Here is a 25482-nt window from a genome sequence, read left to right on the forward strand (position 1 = left end):
TATTTGTAACAGCTTTATTGGTTTAATAACTGTTGTACAAAATTGGTCTCTGAAACAAGCTAAGAGCAAAATTACTCTGCAATTATATTTTGTACAGTATTTTAGCAGAGGGGGTGCAATTTACTATGTTTCTGGAAAACAACGTTCTCAAAATCTGAAATAGATACTGATTTACAAAGCAGCACAGTAATATTTTTTGTCTCACAGCAAGAGCCAGAGGAACAAGTCTTGTTTTTATGGATATAGCTTATTTTTGCATTTCCAAACTGCCTAACTACAATTCTTTACAAAATATCTTCTGAAAAAGAAAGAGCAATAAAATCAAGAGGATAAAAAAGTATCTGGAAGGCTTGGTGGCTTAATCCTTTCAACCACAGTAACAAGCGGCTGACACTGTAAGGGCAATTTTTATCCCAGCAGAAATGTTTGAGTCATAAAATGAAAACCCATTCTGAGCACAGCAGTCACGTTTCTCGTTCCTTGAAGAAGTCTGTTCCTTTCAACTCTTCTGGCAGATAGTCCTGCTCCACAGGTCCCTTGTACATGGGGTTGTATTTGTAGCCTTTTCCATAGCCCAAGTTCTTCATGAGCCTTGTTGGGGCGTTTCTCAGGTGCAGAGGAACCGGGGGCAGTGGTCCCGTGTGCATCCTCAGGCATTCCTTGACGTTGCCGTATGCCCTGTACACCTCTATAGACTTCGGGGCTCTGGCAAAGTACACGACACACTGTGCCAGAATCACCTGCAAACAAGCAGAGGGAAAAGGTTAAATGACTTCTTTCAAGCTCTTTGGGAAAAGGTCTGCTATTCAGGTTGTTTGTACAGCATGGCAGGGATTGTGTTTAAACTGACCTCTGCCTGCTACTGTCATATGAATACTATTATTTAACAACATCATAGCTTCATGGTTTCCACTACTAGAAAATAACAGCTACTTTATTTATAAGAGAAAAAAACAGGCAGAGAAAAATGATAGATGTTCACATATCACATTTTAACAATAAATACGCAGTGACTTTTATTTTAAACTGCAGCATCTATTTTAAGAGCTACAATGTTATCTTGTCAAGGAAGGGCGATGCGGAATGAACAAGTTACTAAGTCTGCCCTGTCCTTGCAATCTGCTTCTTTTTATAGTTACAGATAGGTTTTACAGATTGCAGAACTTTCAAATCAGTGAATTAATGAAGCCTTTACCTCACATTCTGGCATTCCAATGAAGTGACAGCCTTGATAAGCAGCAACTGCTTGTGTTAAAGCCAGAGGATCTGCCAGTCCTACAGAAAGGGATCAGATAAAAGCAGGGTAAGTCAATTTACTTTAGTTAATGTCTTTTTTTTTTTTTTTTTTTTTTTTTTTTTTTTTTTTTTTTTTTTTAATGATATTTTTTTCCCTTTCTGTAATGTATCCATGCACATTTCAGAGCTGCTTTCTCAGATACTGGAATTCCTGGTACAATACCACACTATACTTAGGATGTATTCCCTCTATCCACAAGCTTTCCTCCTCCCCAGAAAAAAACACAAAAACGAAAGGTCTAAGCTGTGGGTAGGATTTACAGACTGAATCTGCTGCCACACAGTGGCAGCCTGAGCAGTAGCTGACCACATATGATTCTCCTGTTTTTCGAAATTGATAAAGAAATGAGGAAAATACTGCTACACAGAAATAGCTTCCCCAGGTCTCCTAACTCTTCACCCACCATATATGTGCTAAAGGTGTTGCTTGATCTGCTACCTAGGATAAGTAAATAAAGATGCCTTGCAGCTAGGGAGCCAGCTATCAAACCTGAGGTTTGCAGGTCAGAGCAGGCATTCCCATGCCAGACACATTAGAAAATCTGACATCTCTGAAGTACATACTCTCTGTGGCACAAGTTTACTGGTGACCTACAACAAACAGAATTTAAAAGAATCCATATCAATGCACACTAAAACTGACCTCAGAAATATTTGTCTTTCCTGAAATAAGTAATCATCACAATGACACCTCATGTAGGTCTCTGCCTGCATATACAAAGTTTTTGTTGCATGTGGAGCATTGCAATATTTTGTACCTATTTTGTCTGTAAATCTTTTGGGTTTGTTTCTATTTCCAAAAGCCAACTTTTAGAAACCAGAGAAGCCTGGCAGATGTTCATTCAACGTGATATTCCAGTATGAAATGCTGCAAATACTGACCTATATCTTCACTTGCAAACCTCACCAGCCTCCTTGCCACGTAGAGTGGATCCTCACCGCCCTCGAGCATTCGAGCCAGCCAGTAAAGGGAGGCGTTTGCATCAGAGCCTCTCATAGACTTGTGCAGGGCAGAGATGCAGTTGTAATGTTCCTCTCCTGTTCAGGATGGGGGAGAAGCAATACACAAAGCTGTTAGGAGGAAATTAGGTGAAATGCATTTAAGGGAACAGAATGTATTTTACTAGATCACATCAGTAAACATAAGCTGCTTTTTCAAGTTTTTTCATGGATATGTGGTTACAGCATTCGTTAATGTTTTCAGTGCCTTCACGATTTCCCATGTGAATCATTCCCTAACTATGTAAGCAAAACAGACCAACTGCTGAAGAAAAGGAAGTTGGTTTTTATTCTGCCATTGCTATGCACACAATTTGGGTTTTGTATTCTAATGGCCTTCCTTTCAAAAGAAAAAGAAAAGATAACCCCAGATATTTTAAGCTATTAGGAAGAAAACTCTACATAAATAGCTTACAATTGTCAAAGAGTAAAGTACAAGCATATACAAACAACTGACCATTGCTTTTGGACACACACAGCTCTGAGAAGACGACACAAGAATCAGAGAAATCCAGTGCTATACAGTGGTGGTATTTTAGAAAAAAGATATTTGACATCATCTAAAACTTGAAAATGAAAGTGCATAGTAAAACATGAGTTTGATGTGCTATAGAGGGGTGAGAAAAAAGGAAATGACATGGATATACAATGATGAAACATCACACAATTTGGAAAAAAACCAGAATTGCAGTGCACAACCCTGGCAAACCCCTAAGAAATACTGAGTTCAACTGTGGACACCTGCACTACTGCAAGAACACTTGAAATGCCAGACTGCTAAGTAAAAAGTGGGAAGACTGAAAGAATTACAAGGAACTTTTTTTTTAATATTAAAGTTTAATATATTATTAGATTTGGACTCCAAGGAGAAACAAAGCTACTATTCCACAGATCTTCTAGGGCAACACTTAAAAATTGGAAGTCATTACTACAAACACTGAATGAGACCCTTCTTGCTTACAATTTTCCTCTTACAATGTTCCTCAGTGTTTTGATTTTTATGCATATCTTTTAATCAAACTTGTAAGAGCATTTTGCTGCAATATTGTTAAACTTTCCATGTTATCTGCCTTTTTTATTTTTTCAAGTGCCTGGCATTCCTTGGCTCACAGCTAAGTATGTAGTTTAAAGGCGACTGGCTGCATGCACAGCCATCTGTTAATATTCCTCTTCTTCCTAAGGCTGAAAGGATTTACAGCCTGAGGGCCACATCAGAACATACCACTTGTAGGCCCTCAAAAATAAAAGGGCTGCCTCAGTGAGTCTGAGAACCAAAATCAGCATGCTGCTGCAGTTGCTCCTTTTGTAGCCAGCAAGACCTCCATCTCCCAGGTCCATTCCCCCCATCTCTGCTCCTGCTGGAATGTGATTCTGTGGGGAATTCAACATGCTGCCTGTGAGCACAGGCAGTCAGACAGCTATTTTTGCTAGGACTCCACACAAAGAGCCGTGGTATGCAGCCCTCACTCGAGCCAACACAAACAGCATGTCCATGCTCCATCACAGCACTTGAATCACGAGTAACAAACCCAAGCAGCTGAACTCGCACCATCCTCTTGCAAGAGGCGTCTCTTGGTCTCTCAAAAGTAAGGAAGATGGTCTTTAAATATCTCCAGAGGTTGCACTCATCCAGATTTTTCTGCTGGAGGCTTTTATATGTTGTTCAGGCTACTGTAAAATGTCATATGTGGGGATACCAGATAGAGAGGCAGAAGGAATCCAGCGGATAGGTTTGGTCTAGATATATATACCTGCAGGGAACTTCAGACTTCAGGCTGAGAAGGGAATTGGTTTTCTCCTTTTATTTACTTCCTTACAAATTTAGTGTTGTGACAGAGCTACAGTGACAATGCTTATACATCAGAATTGTGTTATTGATTAAAGACAAAATACAGTGATGTGCATTGTGGGGAGATCTTACATTTCTTTCTAAAAATACAGTTTATAGATAGCCTGAGATACCAAAAGGTATCAGGTTAAAACAAATTAGAACTTTTATAGACTATTTTTTATTAGCTTTCTCATGCTGGTTAGCTAACATACAGGTTTGGGCCTTACCAATTCAGTTGAGAGACAGACACATACCAGCTTATCTATATCTGCTGTATCCCAGATGCCTCTTGAAATCAAAACTTTGCAGAGTTTTTGGAATCAAAATACATTTTCTCTATGCCATTCCCACAAAGGCAAATATCTTTCTGAAACAAGATACTAAACAAGAGGCTTTGTGGAAGGAAGGGCTTTCTAGTGTCTGACATACACAGATGCACAAATCTTGCTGATTGCTTTATGTGCTCCTCAGGAGTTCTCAGGCTAGGTTAAGATGCTGATTTATCTAAAGTCATATTGCTAGAAGACAGGTACAAGGTCTCATTCACTGACCATAATCAGTATTTGGGCTTCCGAAACATTCCCCGGTCACAAGGTAGTGGGCAAAAGTCAAATCTCAGTCCCCATCTCACATTATTTTTTCTCTTAGCCAAAAGTAAGCATCAACTGCTCATTGACAAAGGACAAAAGAAAACCTTGGAAGTAAGACTAGAGCAACAGCATGGATAAAAAGACTTCTTGTTCTGATCCAGCAGAACAAAACTGAGATGGAAAAAACCATTATGGTGTGAGTATGGTGGTTTAACACCAGCTGGGAATTCAACTCCAGATAAGCCACTCCCCTACCCCAGCAACGATGTGCATGGTACGGAAAAGCAACTTATCCCTGCCCACATGGCTTTAAGCTCTGCCCTGACAGCAAGCCAAGGATTGTCAGACACCTTCTCTTTTCTCCTCCACAGAAGGGAAAGGAAAAACTGTGTTCCAGATTGCAGAATAATATATATATATATTGAATTCACCTCAACACATTCCCAGTCTTTACTATAACTGATGTTACCATACAGACAGTGAAATTACTGACATTTATCTTATTAAATCAGTGTTAGCAGAGTGACACAATATGTAAAAAGAAGGGGCAACAATACAACTCTATTTAAAAGATCTAGTCTCTGCCCATCTGCAGTAAACTTTAACGAATTTGGCTGCTACATCATTTTCTAAAAGGACCAAAGTTTTAACAACTGCAATTAAAAGCTAAAATATGCCAAATACTTTTTGTTTCCTCTCACACTGCAAGGGCTTCAGGTGGCTGCTGGCAGTGAAATTCGATTAAAGTTGCTTCTTTGTCCTTCCAGCTACAATGCATAAACTATCTGCACAAAGACCTTTTCTTTACATGTCTGCACACCGATCAAAACAACAGCCTAACAACTGCTTTATAAATTATTTCTTTCCTAGATTACTTGATGAAAATACAGAAGTGAATGCTGAACTACATGTATTTGGCAAATTTTGCACAGTAACAAAAAAAAAAAGTAAAATAAAAAAGTCCATATTTACACAACTCGGAACACTAATCAATTATTTGGTGTTTTCTACATGAACATGCATTACTTGTAAGTATGTTGCTGCTTTCATGATTAGACCCTCCACTTTAAAAGACTGAAGCATTTTATTTTAGAGGATTGTAGATCCCACCATGACAGCTGTGTTTCAAAATATGTTAGCTAAAACATGCTTCCAAAAAAATGAATATTTGTTTATGCAGTAGCTGCTGTCAGGAAGTCCTTTGTATTTGAGATAGCTGACAAACAGCGCTCTCTACTATGGACTAAAGTGGTCAACCTGCAGTCAGCAGTCAGTGGCCAACACAGACTATTCCACAGAAGAGAGAAATTCAGAAAAGGCATGTACTCTGCAACCTGTTATTGTGACATTATCTGTGTCAGGCTTTTTGGCACTTACACAATCCAGAAAAACAGTTTTCACTGCCTTCGTCACTCTGAAAATCTCTGGCCAAGAAGTCCCACAATAAATGACAACGAAGACTTCTGCAGCAGAGAAGGGCCTGACACATGCTACCCAGATTTGATGCAAGCCTCAGGAAGGGGCACTCTGTGCCATCTCTACCAGAGAAAGAAGGTGTAGGAGGGCTGGGAGCAGTGGACACAGCCAAGAGTTCTGTGTGACAGTGGCCACAAGGCGACAGCAAACACACAAGGGACCCACACAGTTCAAGAGACTGGCACCAGCGAACCAGTCAGATTTTCCACTTCCTTCCAATCATGACCTCTTCCTGCCACAGACCCCATAACATTTTTCTTCTCCCTCCCCCTGCCTACCCTTCTCAGCTGCCATTAGATCAGTATCTGCCCAGCTGCCTTTTTCCTGACAGTGAGTCATCATTACTACTTTGTAGCAAGAAGGCTGCAAGCCAGCATATGCTACAACCAACCTCAAGAAACCTCTCATCACAGGTTTTGAACAGTGGCTGTTAATGCAGAGTATCAGAAACAGTGGCAAAAAAAACCCCACAACAGTTCTTCAAATACTGCTTGGTGTAATCATTTCATACTATTCTGCATGGTCATTCAAGTATTGCTGAAGAACTAGCACATGCATTCAAAGGGATTCACCTCATCTCTGATACTCACTGATTTTTAACCCTCTAACATAAAATGGTTTAGTGGCCAACTACTGTGACGCCTAAGATTGCCAAGTCACAAATTTAGCAAGAGTGGTTATCACACTAGGAAGCCTTAACTGCAATGAGATTTATGTGGCCTCCCTAAGCAAGCTACAGAATTCATTACCTTAAACAGCAACTCTAAAAATAAAGCAAACTGCTCAGGTTTTGACATAACATATTGCTGTGAATGTGAGCACTTCCAAGATTTTCAAAGGAGTAGAAGTGCAATGGAAGATATCCAACCTTTCAAGAAAAATGTTTTTATCAAATTCTTCTCCCTCTTTACACTGAAACCCTCACAGAAGACAGTATAACCTTAAATAACAATTTCACCATTCAACTCTTTTCAGGACAGCAAATAGGTCTTTCAGCTAATCTACACTTCCTGGTTTTGATGGAATGTCCAGCTGAGCTACATTGTAGAGGAAAAGTAACTTTTAGGATAAACTTCAGTACAAACACTGTTTCACTAGAGCACCTGGTTGGGAAAAGGGAGAGGAAAGAGAAATTAGAGAAGCTATCACATCTTGAGAACACTGCATCTCTGAAATGCATCAGTTACTCACCTGCTCGGTCATACAGGATGTGAGATCGCTGCAGCCCCTCCTTTACGTGCTCTTCTGTTACCAGAATGCCATCTGCAGCACCCCCTTTGGTAGAGTTCAAAGGAGTGGTCCTTCCTGCTGCTAATCTGGCCTGAACTGCCAACTGGAGTCCATTCAGCCCAGTCCTGGCATCCCCATCGCAAAGATAGGCAAGCGTGTTCAGAGCTTTCTCCTCTATGTACACTGGGAATCTGCAACAGAATAACCACACGACCTTAGCCCCCATCACACTGCTCTCCCTGCCTGCTGGGTTGGAGATGACATTTCTTAACAAAGTTTCTTGATACACAGCTGGGTTTAAGATTTGCCTTAACTCATCCTGCAGAGCCAGGGGCTGACCCTCTTCCTCCTGCTGCAATGCCTGCTAAATACAATTGCATGAAAAATGTAGGGCAGGAACTCTCATCTGTTTAACCTCCTTATTTTTCCTCACCTCATTAAATTCAACAAAAACTTGGGTTAGGTTTTTGCCACAGCCCAATTCTGACACAGCCAGCTGAACTTTGCAAGGTTTTATTCCATCATGATTTCACTGCTAGCACTTCAAAATCCTTGGTGGAAGAACAGTGAAAAGGTAGGAAGCTATCCAAATGCAGGTGAGACAATATAGTGAGTTATAAGGTAATTAGCATAACTAATAACATTTTGAACTAACTACTAACAACAGCACGAGGTGCTAACAGTTGTTCTTTAAAAAACAACAAATGGAAACATTGTTTACAGTGTAAAACACATGCATCCTACTTTTTCTGGTATTAGTCACAGGGGTACAAAAAAAAATCTTACTAGAAAGGAACTGCATTCCAGTACATGTTCATCACTCTTCTTGCCATCTACTGCTCTAACTGTGCCACAACTAAACAAACACATTTAAAAGGCCAAATTTTAATGACACCACAAGTCGAAATGAACAAGTCACTGAGATTAGTTCAGTTGATTGGAGCATGGTGTTGATAACATCAAGGGTTCAATCCCTGTATGGGCCATTCACTTAAGAGTTGGACTTGATGATCCTTGTGGGTCCCTTCCAGCTCAGAATATTCAGTGATTCTGTGAAGACAGGAAGACCTATCTTCATAGAAGAAATGCAGCAGCAGGATCTCCTGAGATCCTCTAGTGAGTCCATGAAAAATCTGTGAGAACAACAAAGTCCTCAAGTTTTATCTCTAGGTTTCCACCTGCTGGGCTGCAGTCCTCACTGTCAGGGCACATCCAAACCAGTTGACCCTCTGCATGTTTCATAGGCACCCTGTTGAGGATTCAATCATCAAACCTCAGCTAAGCAGACAAGGGAACATCAAAGTGTTGCCAGGCAGAGGGTGTAACTGATCTGATTTGGAGCAGCTAATGGCATTAATGGCCCTAACTGAGCCACTTCTAGTAGCTGCACTGTAAATCAAGAACGACAGGTATCAGTAAGGATTAGCACATAGAGCTTGGTGTGAAAGGCCATTTCTTATGAAGCTCTTGTGTGTCAAATAATTAAGGATTCACAACAGCCTTGCACTTCAGTTGCCAAAAGATGTGTTACTACCAGTAGTGTACAAAAAGGCAGCATCAGGGTTCCCAGACAGATGTGTCCACTGATTTTCATTACTTGCCATCTCTTCCTGCTTGCAAATCCACTTTGCACTTGTCACACAAAAGAAAAGCACTGTAGGTTCTGGAAAAATTTTAGCAGTTAATATTTGAGCCCTCTCATGGCCACACATAAAAAGGAAAAACTAGTACAGCTGCAATCTTAATCAACCACTGCAGTGAAAGCTGACATATCTCTTCTAGAGGCAAAACCAATAATGCAGAGAGCAGACAGTAGGAATCACGTCCTCGCAAAAACAGATGCATCACATGCATCTTGTCACGACTTTTTTCCATCTCCATATTTTTCATGTATTTGATGAATCTAGAAAAAAATTAACACACACATACAGTGGCACTTTTACCAGGGTGTTTCAAACACTGTCTTTGAACAAGGAAGCAGAACAATACAACTGCACAGACTTATTCAGTCAATTATCTCAAGCATCAAATTCCTTGAAAATCAGGAAGCAACGTTCACCCCTCAGCATTACAGATGTGCACCTGATCTTTCATAAGCGATTAAAAAAGCCAGCAAGGAACGCAAAAGCTCTTTTTAAAAAAACAGCAGGCACTACACATAGACATCCTACTGCTAATACCTCCTTCAACAGAAATGATCCCAAATATATAGCATGCTGAGCAAACACTTCTCACACATCAGCGGGGCATACTTGAGAGGTTTCATCTTCAAGGACTAAGCTCTTTGCCTGCTGTTTGCAGAGAAGCACACCCTGTGCTCGAGGCCTCCTCACACTGATACCACAACTGCAGGCAGTGCCTGCAAGTAGAGGGAAAGCACTGAGAGCACTAAAAGGTACGTACTACCTAGTAAGAAGCTAAGTACTGTCTTTCCGCAAAAAAGGTGAGGCCTCAGAGCACTTTTGTCATTTATCTGCTAATTTAAAGCTGAGTTTTATTCCTGTCTCTTGTTTCACTGTAGGACTCTAATTGCCGTGTTGACTCAACATAAGCAGTTTATATTACAGAAAGTGAAACAAATATTTATAAGAAACCATGAAAGATCTGGTTACAAGCAAAGGCCTTGTCTACTTTCATGGTGAAATTTCAGTTGTAACATAAGGGTAATGGCAATTCCAATCCAAATAATGCATTATGTATTGGCTGATCCAGTCTATGCCTACAATAGCATGACATGCAGGATGTGATAAAGAACAAGAATAAATGGAGAAAACTTCCACATACAAGCTGTTTGTACAGCAATTGATGAGAATCACTGATTGGAAATAACATAATGCTTCCCTGTTGCATAATCTCAGCTCCGTACACACTCAGAATTGCAAAATAATAAAATGTTACACTCAGAAAAACTGAATTAAGATTTTTTTTTTTGAGAAATGAAGACTTTAAATTCCACTTTCTGATTATTTAACTTCACTAGGCAGGAGTCTAATTTCAAAATATGGATGGCAATTATTTCAATACACTGGCTTCCAAAAAACCACTTGCTTGTTTTACATTTTTAAGCCCATCCTGTCTTCAGAAGCTCAAGTGCCCTACTCCCTCCCACTTTACCCAACTTCTGTACCCATCAGAACCACAAGGCAGAATAACTCCCATGCTTTCTGACTTCTTTCCAAGCTCCTGATACTCCTGCAGATGGGCAATCCCATATTTTATTCAACTTCCAAAATTAACACTGAACACCCACTGGATGCCAGTGGTCAATGTTGGTACCTTGTAACCAATGATACGAGGAGACAAAAACATAAACAAGCCAAAGGGACGTGCTGGGATCCATCGCTCACTGGGCTGAAGGTGATATGCTAGCTCAAGGAATGGAAAACTACCAGTACAGGATAATAAATCCTTCTTCCAGTTCCTCTTTATCGCCATACCCTCAAGACAGTTTGTGCCAGTAACCAACATGAAATGTGTGATGAACTACCCATTAAACCCGCACAGCACTGCAGCATTTGAGCCACTGACAAAGGATCATAAGTAATATCAAGGAGTAAATATAAGGAAGCCCAAGCAAGGAGAACCTTATGATTAAAGATTTAAAAAATTACTGAGTGAAACAGGAGATAAAGCACCCACTGCATCATTCCCGTACAAATCAGTACCTTCTTACTTCCTCAGTGCAATTATTCTCACTATATTCACTCCTTGGCAGATTGCTACACTTTTACAGGCAAACACAGTTCTTCAACTGAACTACTGCAGTGTGATATGCACTGCTCACTACCTTACAGCATTGTCTCACCTCAGCAACTCATTTCCTGCAAGGAAATTGAATGAATATTCCAATTAAGGAATAACTTCCAAGAAAGTATTGAACACCAAAGATCCAAAGGAATTCCACCTGCAGTGTTGTGATTTACGAACCAGTGAATTCAAAACATGCCAGAACTTGTAATACAGCCAGTAACAAGCTGAAATGCATGATGTCTGGGCTTGCCAAAAGGAAACTGGGGTTCCTTCCATTTCCCTCAGCTGTGTGCCTCCTGTGCTATCTAGCTTCCAACACATTAATCAACCATCCAGTTTACTGTTTGACTTCAATTAGAGATACCATTCTGAGGGCAGCACTTGAAAGACAAAAATAAAAAGCCAAGAGATGAATATGATTTCTTCCACCACTGACACAGTACAAGTGTAATGTGTCAATGCACACCTAGAAGAGCTTGCACTATTATTGACAGAGCATAAGCTGCAGAAAGCACAAGCAGTTGCAGCAATAAAAAACATCTCTTTAACATTGACTTCTTACTTTTCATCATGAGTATGTTTCTTCCTTTCCTGTTTCTCCATCTTTCAGCTTGATTTACTGAAGACTTTAGAGGCACAGTTTGATGGCAGTAATGCTGATGAAAATACATCAAAAAGTGCATATTATCTTAAAGAAATCCAGTAATTAACATAAAAACTGTCAAAGAACCTTAGTGAGCCATGATGACACAACAAATAGAAAGATATCCAAGAAGTAACACCCACTGCTAGTTGCTCCAGCTTTAGAGCAAGAAAAGGCCACGGTGGAGTCAAAGAGAATCCAGGTGATCTAACCTTATCAGAAACCTGCAGCAATGGTGGAAACAAGAAAAATCCACAAAGAAAATCTAAGGAAACAGATTTAGATGGAGCACACTTTCCCTGTGGAGTGCAGATGATGAAATCTGTTGAATCACTCAGGGATAGTTGTATTCTTGCTGAGCACAGAAGATACCTGTAAAGACTAAGGAAGATGCACCCTCATCTTATTCCTCAAGGTAATAGGAGAGACCCCAAAGAATCATCCTCTCCTTCAAAATCTCTTTTAGCTAAGCCATCCTGTCAGACAAGTGATGTGATACTAAAATCATCTCATTAACTGAGGCCAAACAGCACATGCAGTACTTCATACGACACTGCTGTGGCTTGGAAAGGGAGACTGACATGGGAAATGAAACCCAAAATTCAATGTACACATCTCTTGTGCCTTCTTGCTAGATCTTTGCAGCATTTTCAAAGTGGGTACACCCCATCATTTGGGAATGTGCTGCCTTACAGCTCCTTTTCTCACTCTGGAATAAAGATAAGCACTGTTGACAACCAAATCAATTGTAATTGGTGATTTCCATCTATTCTTCAGGACAGCTGAACAGTTACCTGCCTGCATCTAATGACAGTCCTGTTCCATAGAGGCAAGGGGGTAAAATGCTGAGACAGCTGCTCCTGCAGAGCAGTGGAGAGGAAATGAAGAAGCAGAAACTGGACACTGAAGCAAGAAGCAGAAAATGGACACTGAAGTAAGAAGCAAGAATTATTGAGGAATCCAAACCAGAACCACAGTAAGGGACAGGATGGCTTATAAAAATCTGAACTTATCAGCATGAGTGAGAATGTAGGAACTGCAGTCCAGCACCAGACCGCATCATGAAAGATAAGAAAGACCTGACACACAACTGCAACAAACCCTCCTCAGTTCAAAACCCTTTTTATTTTTAAATGCTTGGCTCCCATGACTGCCTTTGGAGTGTGAACCTCTCTCCCCATGGAGAGACTTCTGAAACTGTGTTAGTCTGACAGTCTGCCTGCCAGACTTCTTTCAGTTTGATGAAGCACCGCGCTGTTTAAATCATCCATAGCTATTGGAAGGTTACAGACATGGAGAGTCCAGCGAAACCCAAACCCAAACAACTGCAGCTGAAACTATGCCTTGTACTTTAATCCTGTACAGAAAGGAAAGTCTCTGAACCCCAGTCAGGGTGTAGCCACAACCACAGCTGTGCTGTTACATTAATGCTGACATGCAGTACTGCCTTCCCTTCTAAAATTCACATTACTACAACACATAAAAGCTGCAAAGGAGTAAACTGCGAGGCAGGGTAACCTAAAAATAAAAAAAGAATACTTTTCCTTACCTGTCCTGACCTTAGCATTCAGGTTAGCAATTCTTTGCGCTTACATTCTGGATAAAGTTCAAGTGGATTCCGTGTCATTTATTTCATACAGTCTGTCAATCACCACCATGTCAATGCACTGTAAATTACTAGGAGTGCAGCCAAGAGCCAACACGAAGGAAGTGTAATAGTTTGCATGTGAGTACACAGTACCACGCATTACTCTTTTTTGCCAGCCTCCTGTTCCAGAAGGCAGATAACATCTCTTGTAGACAAATCTGGATGTTGTTTTTTCCAAAATTTTCTCAAGTGTTTAATATGAATTTATCTGTCTGGACATCAAGGGGTGGAGAAAAACAGTCCCTCTTAAAACAATCTATGTCTCACAGAAACAGCCTCCTCTCATCACAGGATATCCTAAAACACAGCACAGGACTTAGCCTGCAACGAAGCAGCAGCACCTTCCGTGATCTTATTAAAAACAATTCTGGTCAAAAACCAAACTTCTGGCAGGCACTTCCAAATTAAGAGAGGATACCCCATCCAGCATTTAACGGTAATGTGATGCTTTTACAACCAGTAGCAAGAAGTAACACACATTAGGACATGACAAAGACTCATTTACAGGCTTCCACAGCAAATCCTCAGCAGCAGAACAGATTTAAATATCCTGAGAGGGTGAGTCAGGAGTTACGGATCCAAGTCTAAAATTCTCTCCTAATCCAGATGGTGAGATTATGTTTTGGATGGAGAGAGGCAATGCTTTGAATTCTCTCTCTCCTGTCACCCCCGCCCCTGCCATATGCTGCCACTTCTTTTCTTTACTATCAGAAGTGGCTAGGGTTTCTCTTCCCACCCCCCAACTGCTTCATTCTCTCCCTGGCAGGCAGTCAGCTCCTCGGGCTGTGCACGTTAACACCCCGCAGCCCATAAAGTACTCACTCCGAGCTCTTGCTGCTGCTGCCAGTCGCAGGGGTGCCGTGCTGCTTGCCCTGGCCCAAAACCTGGAGCCCTAAGGACCTGACGGCCCTCATCAGAATTGCCTCCATCGCCTCAACCGAGAGCTTCTCCAGGACGATCACCCGGCACCGGCTCAGGAGAGCGGCGTTGACTTGGAAGGAAGGGTTTTCTGTGGTCGCTCCGATCAGGGTCACCGTCCCACACTCGACGTGAGGGAGGAAAGTGTCCTGAGCATGGGAGGGAAGCAGAAAAAGCTGATCTCGATCAATGACAACCTGAAACATCCCATGTGAGTAGGCTACGCTTTTTTGCGTCTTGCGAGATTTTGGGTTCCCTGTTGATATGACAAATAACCACACTGACAAGGCAGTTCCTATGCACAGATATAGAAATGATTTAATTTCATGCACCCAACACCTTAATAATAAATTACTGCATTGAGAATGACCCTATCAGCTGAAAAGAAATAGGGTAAAGAAATCTGCAAATTTTGTGTTTGTGTGACTTTGGTTTATTGCATGGCAACACAAGAAATCATGAAATTGCTTTATCAAGTATAAAGAATAGTGAGGCTACTCCTAAATACGCTTTGAATCAACCTTGATGGCTACAATTCCCAGCCTAATTCTGTAAAAACTGCAGGAGGACTAGAGAATAGTTCGATTTAAAAACTGCAACCTGTAGTACAGAAGGCAAGATTGCCATGGCACAACTGAAAAAAACCTTATACTAGGAAAGGAAAAAGAAAAAAAAGCCCCAAGTGATGGCTGCAGTGTTATCCTGAAGTACCATGCCATGACTTATTTTTTCTCACACAGAAGAGAGGACAACATTAAAATACCCACCTTTGGCACATTCACATTCCAAACCTTTGTAAAGGTAATACAGAATGCTACCCCCCAGATGGAGGCTGAAATGAAGATGTGCGCAGCAAACATTACTAACATGACCTTGCAGAAATAAAATTCCATAAAAATATAAGAATGGCACATAAGACAGCAATAACTCAGTCTTTTATTTAAATCTTTGAATCATGGTAATTAAATGTCGGTTGGAAGTTAGCTAAGGAATTAAATTTTTATGTTTCTCCTAAATTCATCTACTAAAAGTATTAACATTGAAATCAAATGCCCAAACAAAAGTATCAAGGCAAAGTGGGAGATTTTACAGAAGTGCTGACAAAGGCTCTTTAAAAAAAGCAGCTTAGTACAGTACCTGCTGAGATTTATTGAAACGATGGATCTCATCAATAAAGAGGATAGTTTTTCTCTTGAAGAGTCTTTTTTCATTCTGGGCTTGGCTGATGACATCTCGAACATCATTTGTCTTTGCACTTGTGGCTGACAGTGTCACAAACCTCATGCCATTCTTTTTGCTGCTGTTGGCTATGATGTGTGCCAGTGTAGTCTGAAACAGCAATAAGAGGAAAGCTTTGTAAAAATCATTTCAGACACAGAAAGTACCAATTTAAAGGAAATATGTAAAGAACAAATCTATGTATTTTGGACATAGGGACAGTGTTGACAGTTTACAGAGTTAAGGCATTTTAGCTCACGTTATTCTAGAGCACAGAAGACTTTAAAACTTCCTGCTAGAGGTAGCTGCCAATTCCTCTGCTGCATTTCTAATGCCTGCACTTTTACGTACCAGACCCAGTGAGCCTCAGTACTGAAAAGGACAGCACTGACAGCTGTCCCCTTTGTCACAGAAGAAGAACTCTCTGCCAAATACATTTCTGTCACAGAAGATGGGCTGACTGCAATTCTCTGTGCAGTTATTTTGTGGAGTATGTTAATGGATAAAGAGCTGGACTACCCCGAGACACCTGCCTAAGAGTTTACAGTGCAACTGCATGTGAGAAATAAAAAGCTATTAACTAAACTTAACTAAACCAAACCCTTTATAACTAAACCCTTTTATATTTCAAATACACATAAAAATGAAATTAATCAGACGGCAGTTTCTACAAAAGCATGAGAACATTAATACTAAAAAATGACATGAGTACTTAAGAAAATGTAACTCTTAAATCTAAACAGTCAACAGCAATCAAATTCTGGCCCAAGGAAGCCAAAGGCAGGTGACTGAACAAACCGTTTGTTTTTAGTAAGCAGCTATGTTGTTTTTCTGTTCGTATGAACAACCTCTTCAAATCCTAATTTATTTATAGATAATGTCACTTAGCCTACCAAAGCACAGAACCAACCTCCACCAACCTCTTGGGTATATCTACTACACCTGAACATATCACAGACATGATTTTGAGACTTTCCTTCACAACCCTTAGTAAACACAGGTGTATGCCCTAAAGAGAGTGTGTCTCTATTTAAAAGTACTGCTAGAGAAAAGCTAGGTGATTCTTCCATCAAGCTCACTATTCAGTCAGAGAAGGATCTATCAGAGAATGATTCTACTAGAGAAGGAAGACAGGAGACCCTCAACAGATGAGGAGTGGGACAGGTGCCGACAAAACACCTCAGAAGATATTCCAAGTGCTGAGGTTAAAGCAGCAGGTGGTGTCAACCTGATCCTCCTGCAGGGAGGCTGCAGAAACAAGCACCTAGCACTTGACTACCAACGGTGTTGCAGTACCCTGCTCTGTCCCTTTAATGGATCTCGTCCCTGAAACCACAACCACCCCAAAAAACAGGAAAAGAAAAAAAGAAAATAGGAGGCTAAGGAGAAGGATATATTGTTATTTATTCTTGCTTTGGTTTTAGGAAGGGCCTCCTGATTGCCTTCAGAAGTGCTGTCATTTCAGATCCTGATACAAGACTCGCATCCCATATCAGATCCTCCCTCGCTTCCTAGGGCTCAATCCACCAGCCCATTCCCAAATTGTACATTGCAGAACACAAGACTGGAAAGACACTTGGAAAGTGTTTGCAGCAAAGCCTACAGATATTAGGAATATCTGAGAAAATAAAAAAATAAGCAAATTCCACCCCTGCCCCACCAAAACCAAAAGAAAACTATCTTTGAAACTGAGCTACCAAATTGAAACCAATGTTCATGTTTCCTTACAAAAGGGTCTTGATTCAGAATGTAATTTCAGGGGACATACCCATGCCTTAAAAATCTCTGAAAGCACAAAAACATGCAACACATCAAATCTAAAGATGAAAATGGAAAAATGTACCTCTTCCTTCTCTAAAAGTGGCAGTGGTGAGGGGACAAAAAAAAAAAAAAAAGCAGCTATTCTTCTTGTAGCTCCACTTGGACTGGCAGTTCACATTGCACCATGGCTGTCACTCAGAGTGTTTTGTTATTTACAAACATGCAGGATGGACTTCATTTTAAACACATGCACAGGAGTCCATATTTCTAACTCTAATTTAGGAAAAAAAATCAAATAGATTTGTTTGAAAGTTACTGTTAGACCAAGAGTCTACTTGAAATCTGCTGCATGGATCTCAGCCAGCAGATACCTTTCCCTCTCTGCCAACTTGTGGGTCACCAAAGGTTGCAATAAGAATAACATACATTGCCTTTCCAATGCAATGCTTGACAAGGACAGGCATGTTCACAACCTCTTCTTCCTTCTGTTCTGCACAATCAATCATTCAGCAAGTCAAACTGCCTATCACACAGATGTAAAACTTTCCCCAGTCCTCTGAAAGACTTACTTCCCACGAGTTCAGTTTTTTTATGCTGCTTTTTGCCCTACCACCTCAAGCAAAAGTCAGTAAGAAGCTACAGTTTTCTCCCTCTCATTACTTCGGGTTATAGCCTAAAGGAACACAAACTAGTGGAGAATTCATGAAAGCAAAGCAGCTTGAGTCTGAAGGCACTAGCACAGAACAACTGTAACTCATATGCTGGACTCCTAGTTTCCCTCAGGGGCAATGTATTTAAGGGACAATAAGAAAATTAGCAATCTGATATGGAATAAGGCAGAAAAAAACCTCTTGATTATCTTTCATCATGTAAAATAAATTCTGAAGTTTGATTCTTACACTGGAAAACAAATATTTTAAAATAGTGACAGTAATGTTGCAATTTACTATGAGTGAGCACCCCTGAATCAGAACCCGCGTAAGAGGCACAAAAAGGAAATCCAAACAAGTTGATAATGTGCTTTTATTATACAGATGTTTCTTATTTAGCTCATGTTTTTCTCCTTATGGCAGGAGCAGTAATACTGTTTCCCACAAATTAAGGAGTGATCCAGTTATCCTGCAAACTAACCTTTTGCTAACTTCACTAAAAATTATACCTTGCAAAGCTCACAGTATAATATCCTTGCCCCTTCCAGAAACCCTTCTTTAGTTCTTCTCTATTATGACACTGAACTATTTAAACTCATACCTATTATCTCAACTTTTATGCTGAATCTTGTGAGACCTTACTGACCTGTTTAGACAAGCTAATGCAGTGACACATAAAAAACTGTTCTGAAACAGAAACATATTCACCAAGAAACTTCTGAACCATTATTCACCAATGAATAACTCTTAACTACAGCCCTTGGTCATTTATTTCCAGACCCATTACACACAGAACGAACACTGAATTACTGAAACTCTCCTCCACCATCTTGTACCTATTGCTTTGTGTCAGCCCAAACGAGAATATCCTTTCCCAGAGGCTGAAACCATTTTAGATTTACAAATAACTAGCAACCAAACAAAAAAACCCCAAACAAACAAGCTCACTCTCAGCAACCATGCTACCTGTTTTTCCAGCCTTTGATAAAAGTTATGGATGAAACAAAAGCAACCCACAAAGCATGCTTGACTCCATACACCTCCCACTGTCAGAGCACAAAAGTCAATCAGGTTTGCTGCTTGGTAAGCTGGGTGTTTGCACTAGGAGACAAGAATTTTCTGTATACCCAGAAGTTTCCTTGACTGGGCAACAATCTTTAAGTATGAACTATTTCCCTCTTCTCTGCACTGCCACTAGTCAATGCTGCCTCACATTCATGGCTGGAAGAAAACAGTAAAAAATCTCATACCAGTTAATCCGGTCTTATTGATGCTCACATTCAATGACTACATTACATGCTGAGAAGTAAGGTGGTCTTTTTCATTTTTGCAGCCCTGTACCAGGCCACTAAACTATGCTCATCACATTAGCTCACCAAAGCTCCTTGCAGGGATGAAGAGCACTACTGCCTAGCTCACTTCAGAAAGTGGAATTGGAAAAAACTGAGAAGGGATTAGCACACAGGGTTAGATCACATCAAGAATACTGTGAAACTTAAGATCCTTCCAATATACACAGTTCTCCCAGAAAGTCTGGAAGGCTGTAGGCTCTGCTACGCCATGTTTAGGTGACCAAAGCACATCTGGCACAGACTGGCACAAGTGCAGTGCAGCATGGATTATTCCTGAGCAGGGATAATCTAGTTGGCATGAAGGTTTCCCCAACAAGTGACTTTGCTGGTTTGTTCCAGAGCAAACCACAGTGTAAATTATGTTTGTGGCAGGGATGACAAAAGACTGATAAGCCTAGTGCAAAACACAACAGGTGTGGTTACACCTACAGACTTGTAGGGTCTAAGCTATGTTATCAGAGTGCTGAACTAGCACCCTGATTTTCTTTGCTGCTGTTTGACCATGACTTTCTGGCTGGTTTTTCTCTTCCTTTATTCTGGCCAAGATTTCCAAATCTTTGTTTACATGGTGTTGCCATCAATGGCCTCTCCTCACCCTCAACCTTCCTTTGCTGGCAGCAGGGCCATACTGTGGTTGCCAAGCGATCAGGCAAGGCCATGCTCTGTTCCACTGCCTCGAGGGAGACACCAACAGCATCCTTGGATGCCACATGGGGCAGGAGTTCTCTGGGATGTAGCTCTGTGGATGTTCTCCGAACCACACTGCGTCACAGGAGATAAGCCAGGCCGTGTCTAAAGGAAACTGGCAGCATAGCCTGGGGACACTGTCTATACAGATAAACACAATCAAAAGTAGCAGCAGTTGGCATTTATATAAGGGCAGATGCTATTCTTACCCATCTTGTTTGGTTCCTCAAACCCCAAATAGCCCACTGAGATACTACTGGAGGAGTAAGCGTCACTGAACAAGAGACACAGCATGTGCTCTACAGCACTTCCAGAATCCAAGCCCAACCAAGCACAAATAGATGCAAGGTCTTTGCATAATGTTTATTGAAATTGAGCTGTATCTCCATTTGCTGTATTCGTGTACTCACATTCCAACTGTTCTACGGATACAATCGTATATTCTCTTCCAGCGTTCTCTTCCTAGAGAGCTACCCCAAGTTATTCCTGATTTAGACAGGCATAAGCAAAACCAAGCACACTGCATTAAAACACTGCTCCCGGGCACCTGCAAAGACAAGTCCTTTTTTCAGAGCTGTCCTGGACTTTCAGCTTACACTACTGTAAAAGACATGATGCATTTTCAGTTTAAAATGTCATGCTGATCAATCAAAAGAACTCATTACTTCAAACAGTTCAAATCAGGCCCCAAGATTGTATGATTGTATGAATAAGAGAAGATGAAATCCTCAAGCAATCAAACAGCCTGTTAGGTAACCACTTGAATTAGCAAAATAGGAAGCACTGCAGGGACAGGATGATAAATATGTGGGCACCAAAACAGGTGTTGGACTTGCTGTTTGTGTTTCAATGTGTCATTTACTGAATGCAAACAAAGAAAAGAAATACAAGGGAGTTCTAGAAATAAAATATAATGTCAGACAAGATTTGATAGAAACTACAAAGAACACTTACTGGGTTTTTTAATATTTTGCACTCGTACCAACATTGCATATTTTATCTTATTACTAGAGTCAGACGTGAACCTCAGAAAATCATGCATGAATGCTTTATCTTCTATAAGGAGAGGGTTCATGTCACTTGCTACCTATTTTTTTCTTGTTAAGCAGCAGACATAAGAGGGAATGTTTACTGTATTCAAATACAGAATGTTCAGGTTTATAAGGCTTAAACTTCATCTGTGGCAGCAAAATTATTCGGTGCTCAAGTTACGCTGTGTCCCCCCGCTAACTCTTTACTAAAATTGGTGCCCCAATGGCAGACATGCAAAAATCTAAATCCCTGTATTAAGGTGCCATAAATCAGAGTACAGCTTACTCACATTACACTCAGATTCATACAGGCCTTTAAAAATTTGCATAGTCAGGATGAACAAGCTAACTGTTCCTAAGTTAATAACCACGGCATCTCTTTGGGCAGTGTTTCTTCTGGCCTGAGAATGGTCAGCTTCTTGAAGAAAATAGGCTCTTGTGTTCAACACTTCAGAGTGACAAAAGTGCAAAGAAAAAGTTGAAGTCTTCTCACCCAGAGGACCTTGGCTTCCTAAGAAATTAGGATGACAGATTCAAGGTACAAAGATCATGTTCCCTTAAAGTAAGAGGACTCAGTACAGACTGAAACTTGAATGAAAAGGGGATCACAATGCAAATACCCCAATTTTGTCTTTTCAACTTTGAGAGTGTTTCCTTGAATATTCAAGCGCAGCTAAGGCCAAAATCGACTTGGGCAGAGAAAATACACAGCACACATATTTTTACTCCAGTACCTAGCTTTATTGTTCTCATGATAAAAATTCCCCAAAAATACTCCTAACCTACAATATGAAATATTACATCTATAGCACTTTAACAGGTAAGATTATTTTCTTCTTGCTTAGAAGAAGTCTGGTGAACTACAATTCTTCATAAAGGAAAAAGAATACATAAATTGATTTGAAGTTTGGCCCTGATGATCTATTCCACATTCTTTTGGGTTTTTTTTTGTTTTTGTTTTTTTTTAACTTAGTCCTGCTCTACCCTTTTTAAAAGTATCAGTTAGCATGGCATTTGGCTGTAGAAATGGAAGAAGGCATGGATGGGCTGCAATAACCAGATTCCATGGGTAGCAAGAGCCTGAAGAGGTTTAAGAGATGTACGACCATCTTACACAGCACTTCTGAAATTAGACCAACATATCTAATTATGCTGCTATTTTAGCTCTTTGATGGGCAGAGCTTAGCATATGGCCTTGTTACATATGAAACTACATAACACGCAGTTATTTTTTAGTATTTTCTGTGCTGGAAAGGACTGTACTTAATGGAAGAAGTTCTTGCTGATCAGTCAAATCAGGTCCTGAGGCAGAGAGAATACTTACAGAGATCCTCCACAGGATCTTTCAAGTTTTCAAGCACTAAGTTGCTTTCTTATGAAATGTTTTCTTAGACACATTATATACATACAACCTAAATAGTAAGTGAGCGGGACAGGCAGGTAAGAACAGATGTCCTTCTCCATCTTTAGGCTGACAACTTTACTTGCATGTTAAATCTGTTAGGAGAGGAATTTTATAAGGACATATCTAAGGAAAGAATAGAACTTTCAGGTATTTAACTCAGACAGACAGTATGATTCATGAGGAAAAAGACCTGAGATAAATCTATACTCTAGCACCATTCCTGAAATATTGAGAAATGTGGGTGAAAGGGCAAAATTCAACTTTCTGCAAGAGTTTCTGGTTCAGCCAATAATGGATGTTTTATCAGGAGCCAGCTGAAAGCACATACACTCAAAACTCTTTGCTGAGAAGGAATAACCTAGCAAATAGACAAGTTACTCAATAGTCTAAGTACTTAGGGAGTAAAAATGTAACAGAGAAGCTGTGCAGATGTTCTTTGATGGATCAAAAGGCACAGAAATTATGCAAGTCAGGCAACAGAGGAGCAAGAGAATTTAAACTCTGTAAAAAGCAAGCTTACTAAATACAATTCTGTGTAAAGCATACGGGTGAGGAGAATGGGTCATATGAAAGGAGAGTGGAAACTGTGACATTAGAGGCATAAAACAGATCAAATGTTACTCAAAGACACTTTCAGTACCACAGAAGGTTCCTAAAGACCTGGAACACAACTGTTCCTGAGCTGTCACAAGCTCATGAAAAAGCACTTCCATGGTCAAAGCCAGGTGCATTTATCAGATCACAACCCAAAGGCCACTACAGCCAGTGCCAGTTTGCAGAGACTGTACTTTGCTTTGCTACCACTGTACTTGTACAGCTTTTCTTCCTGAGGACAGAGGGCTTCAAGAAAGAGCAAGCACATGCTGTTGACAGAGATAACAAGCGACAAATGGTAGGAGACCACAAAGAAATATAGAAGCAAGCCCCTGAATGTGTTACTCATTCAGCAAGGAGAATTCCTACTTATTAAAGAGCTGAATCCCACTTCTCTCTCTGGCCCTCTTACTTCAGCCAATCCACATCCCCTTTAATCAGTTTTCAGAAATGCATTGCTTTCAGAAACAGCCCTTCTCCACCCCATCTATTCTGAGCTCTTGCTTTCTGCTATTACTTTGTTATTTTAAAGGAAGCGGCAATTATTGAAGTTCACTAGTTGGTTCTTTTGAGGTATATGTTATCTAGCCTAAACAATTCACTCCATCGTTGCTAATGGCATGCATGTAATTCTAACACCTGCTGCTTAATTACTGTGATTGACTGGCATTATTATTCAAACACCATACACAGCAAGCCTTTTTTATTTTCAATTAAGTATGCTTACATGACCAAGCTGCTACTCTCTGTCCTTAACTTGCCTGCTAAGTAGTAATTACCTCCCCTATCTCAGATTTCTCAAACATACTCTCACACAGCCAACACACCAACTAATATATATATAATGTGAAACAATGCTGTTATATGTGAATGTGACTGTGTTATATGTGTATAATGAGAATACATTAGAATGACAGAGAAAACTGTATTTTGTTTGCCACACCACAAATCTGAAATTGTGGACAAAATTAAGGCGAGATCCTAAAGAGTGCTTGACCACACCTGAGGCGTTCCTTTGGTCCTTCCCTCACAACTGTGATTCCCTTCACTGCTGTGCTAGAGGGTCTTTTGGGATTCTCAAAGGTCCCTGACATGCTACAGGAGGCAGAACAAGATGGTCAGATCCTGCAAAGATCCATCAGCTTAGAAGTGTTTGAAGGTGGATGAGTGCTCAGCCCTAAGGCTCCTTCCACACCACTGCTGCCTTACCTCGGGGCAAGATTTTGTAGGCTAATGCACACCTAGCACTTGCAAAGCGTGCTGTATTAATCTGCTGGTATAAGCTGCTTGTTTCCTAGACATATTTACAGATTCTGTGTTGTTTTTCAGCTTCTCAGCCATTTGCTAAACCACGGCTCATGTTTTAGGTATGGACTTTGGAGTTACAAAATCTGAACTATCAGAAAGCAAGAGAGCCCTTGTGTAAGCAAAGTGCAAATTGCATGGAGTGGCGCTGATGGGGGTGGGCCAATTCTCTTTGATTCGTGAGCCAGGCTGTGTTTTTTGTAATCTTAAGGGAAAACTTGTGGACATCAGCCGCAAAATAAGGAAACTACGAAAGAAACTAAGAAGACAGAGGGGCGAAGAAGAGAGCGACTCCGAAGTTACCAGGTTTTAGGGTCACCGGCCCCAAGAGCCACGTGAAGCAGCGCGGGGCTGGGCGCCCGCCGCCCGCACTCACCTTCCCGCAGCCCGGCGGCCCCCAGAGGATGAGGGAGGGGATTTCGTGGGACTCCAGCAGGGCCCGCAGCATGGTCTGCGCCCCCAGCACCCGCTCCTGCCCCACGTAGTCCCCCAGCGTGTCCGGCCGCAGCCGCTCGGCCAGGGGCTTCCCCTCCAGCTTCTGCGCCAGGCTGTCCCCGCACAGCGCGGCCGCGCATCCATGGCCCGGCTGCTCGGCGGCCTCGTCCCGCCCCGCGCCGCTCCTCCCGCCGCCCGCTGCCGGGCTCTGCCCGCCGCCGCGGCCCTTGTGGAAGAGGGAGAAGACGGGGGACCCGGCGGCCGGGCGGGCCTCTTCCGGCTGCCCCTCGGCCTGGCCGCCCGCCGGGGCGGCGGCGAGGCGCGGCCGCTTGCTGGAAGGCTCGGCCTCGGCCCCGCCGGCCTGCAAGCAGCGGTCCAGGTGCGGGTTGATGTCGGCGCCCGGCAGCTCCCGCAGGCACACGGGGCACTGCACCAGCCGCTCCTCCTCGGCGCCCTCCGTCGGCTCCATGGGCTCCGCGGCCGCGGCAGGAAGCGGGGCCGCCCGCGGCCCGTCGGGAGCTGTAGTCCGCCCGCCCCAGCAGCCCGGCGTTCCTGCCCCTCGGGGCCGGGCTGAGCAACATCGCCACGGGCTCTGGGCTGGGGCTGGATTCCACCTGGTCCTCCATTGAAATATGTGAAAACCTCCTTCTCTGTGGAAAAACC

The 25482-nt window shown here is 41.6% G+C and overlaps 1 protein-coding gene across 1 annotated transcript; it reads right to left on the reverse strand.

The window, feature by feature from the left end:
- WRNIP1 (WRN helicase interacting protein 1) lies at positions 1–25355 on the reverse strand. The gene is made up of 7 exons (XM_063401242.1): positions 24761–25355; positions 15519–15710; positions 14286–14530; positions 7384–7613; positions 2179–2334; positions 1196–1275; positions 1–740 (listed from the first exon to the last, which is right to left on the reverse strand). The coding sequence occupies exons 1-7, from the start codon at positions 25286–25288 to the stop codon at positions 465–467; spliced, it is 1707 nt and encodes a 568-aa protein (XP_063257312.1). The 5' UTR covers positions 25289–25355; the 3' UTR covers positions 1–464.
- Between the last annotated feature and the right edge of the window lie 127 nt (positions 25356–25482).

The sequence above is a fragment of the Prinia subflava genome, chromosome 1, assembly GCF_021018805.1.
Source record: "Prinia subflava isolate CZ2003 ecotype Zambia chromosome 1, Cam_Psub_1.2, whole genome shotgun sequence".
In the NCBI taxonomy this organism is placed as follows: Eukaryota; Metazoa; Chordata; class Aves; order Passeriformes; family Cisticolidae; genus Prinia; species Prinia subflava.

Excerpts from the sequence above, each read along its gene's own strand:
- WRNIP1 (XM_063401242.1), bottom strand. The coding sequence starts at position 25,288 with ATGGAGCCGACGGAGGGCGCCGAGGAGGAGCGGCTGGTGCAGTGCCCC. Across the intron at positions 15,711-24,760 it reads GGCCGCCGGGCTGCGGGAAG|ACTACACTGGCACACATCAT; the intron begins GTGAGTGCGGGC and ends TTGCTGTTTCAG. Across the intron at positions 7,614-14,285 it reads AGCAGCAGCAAGAGCTCGGA|ATTCCCAGTGTACATAGAGG; the intron begins GTGAGTACTTTA and ends ATTCTGTTGCAG.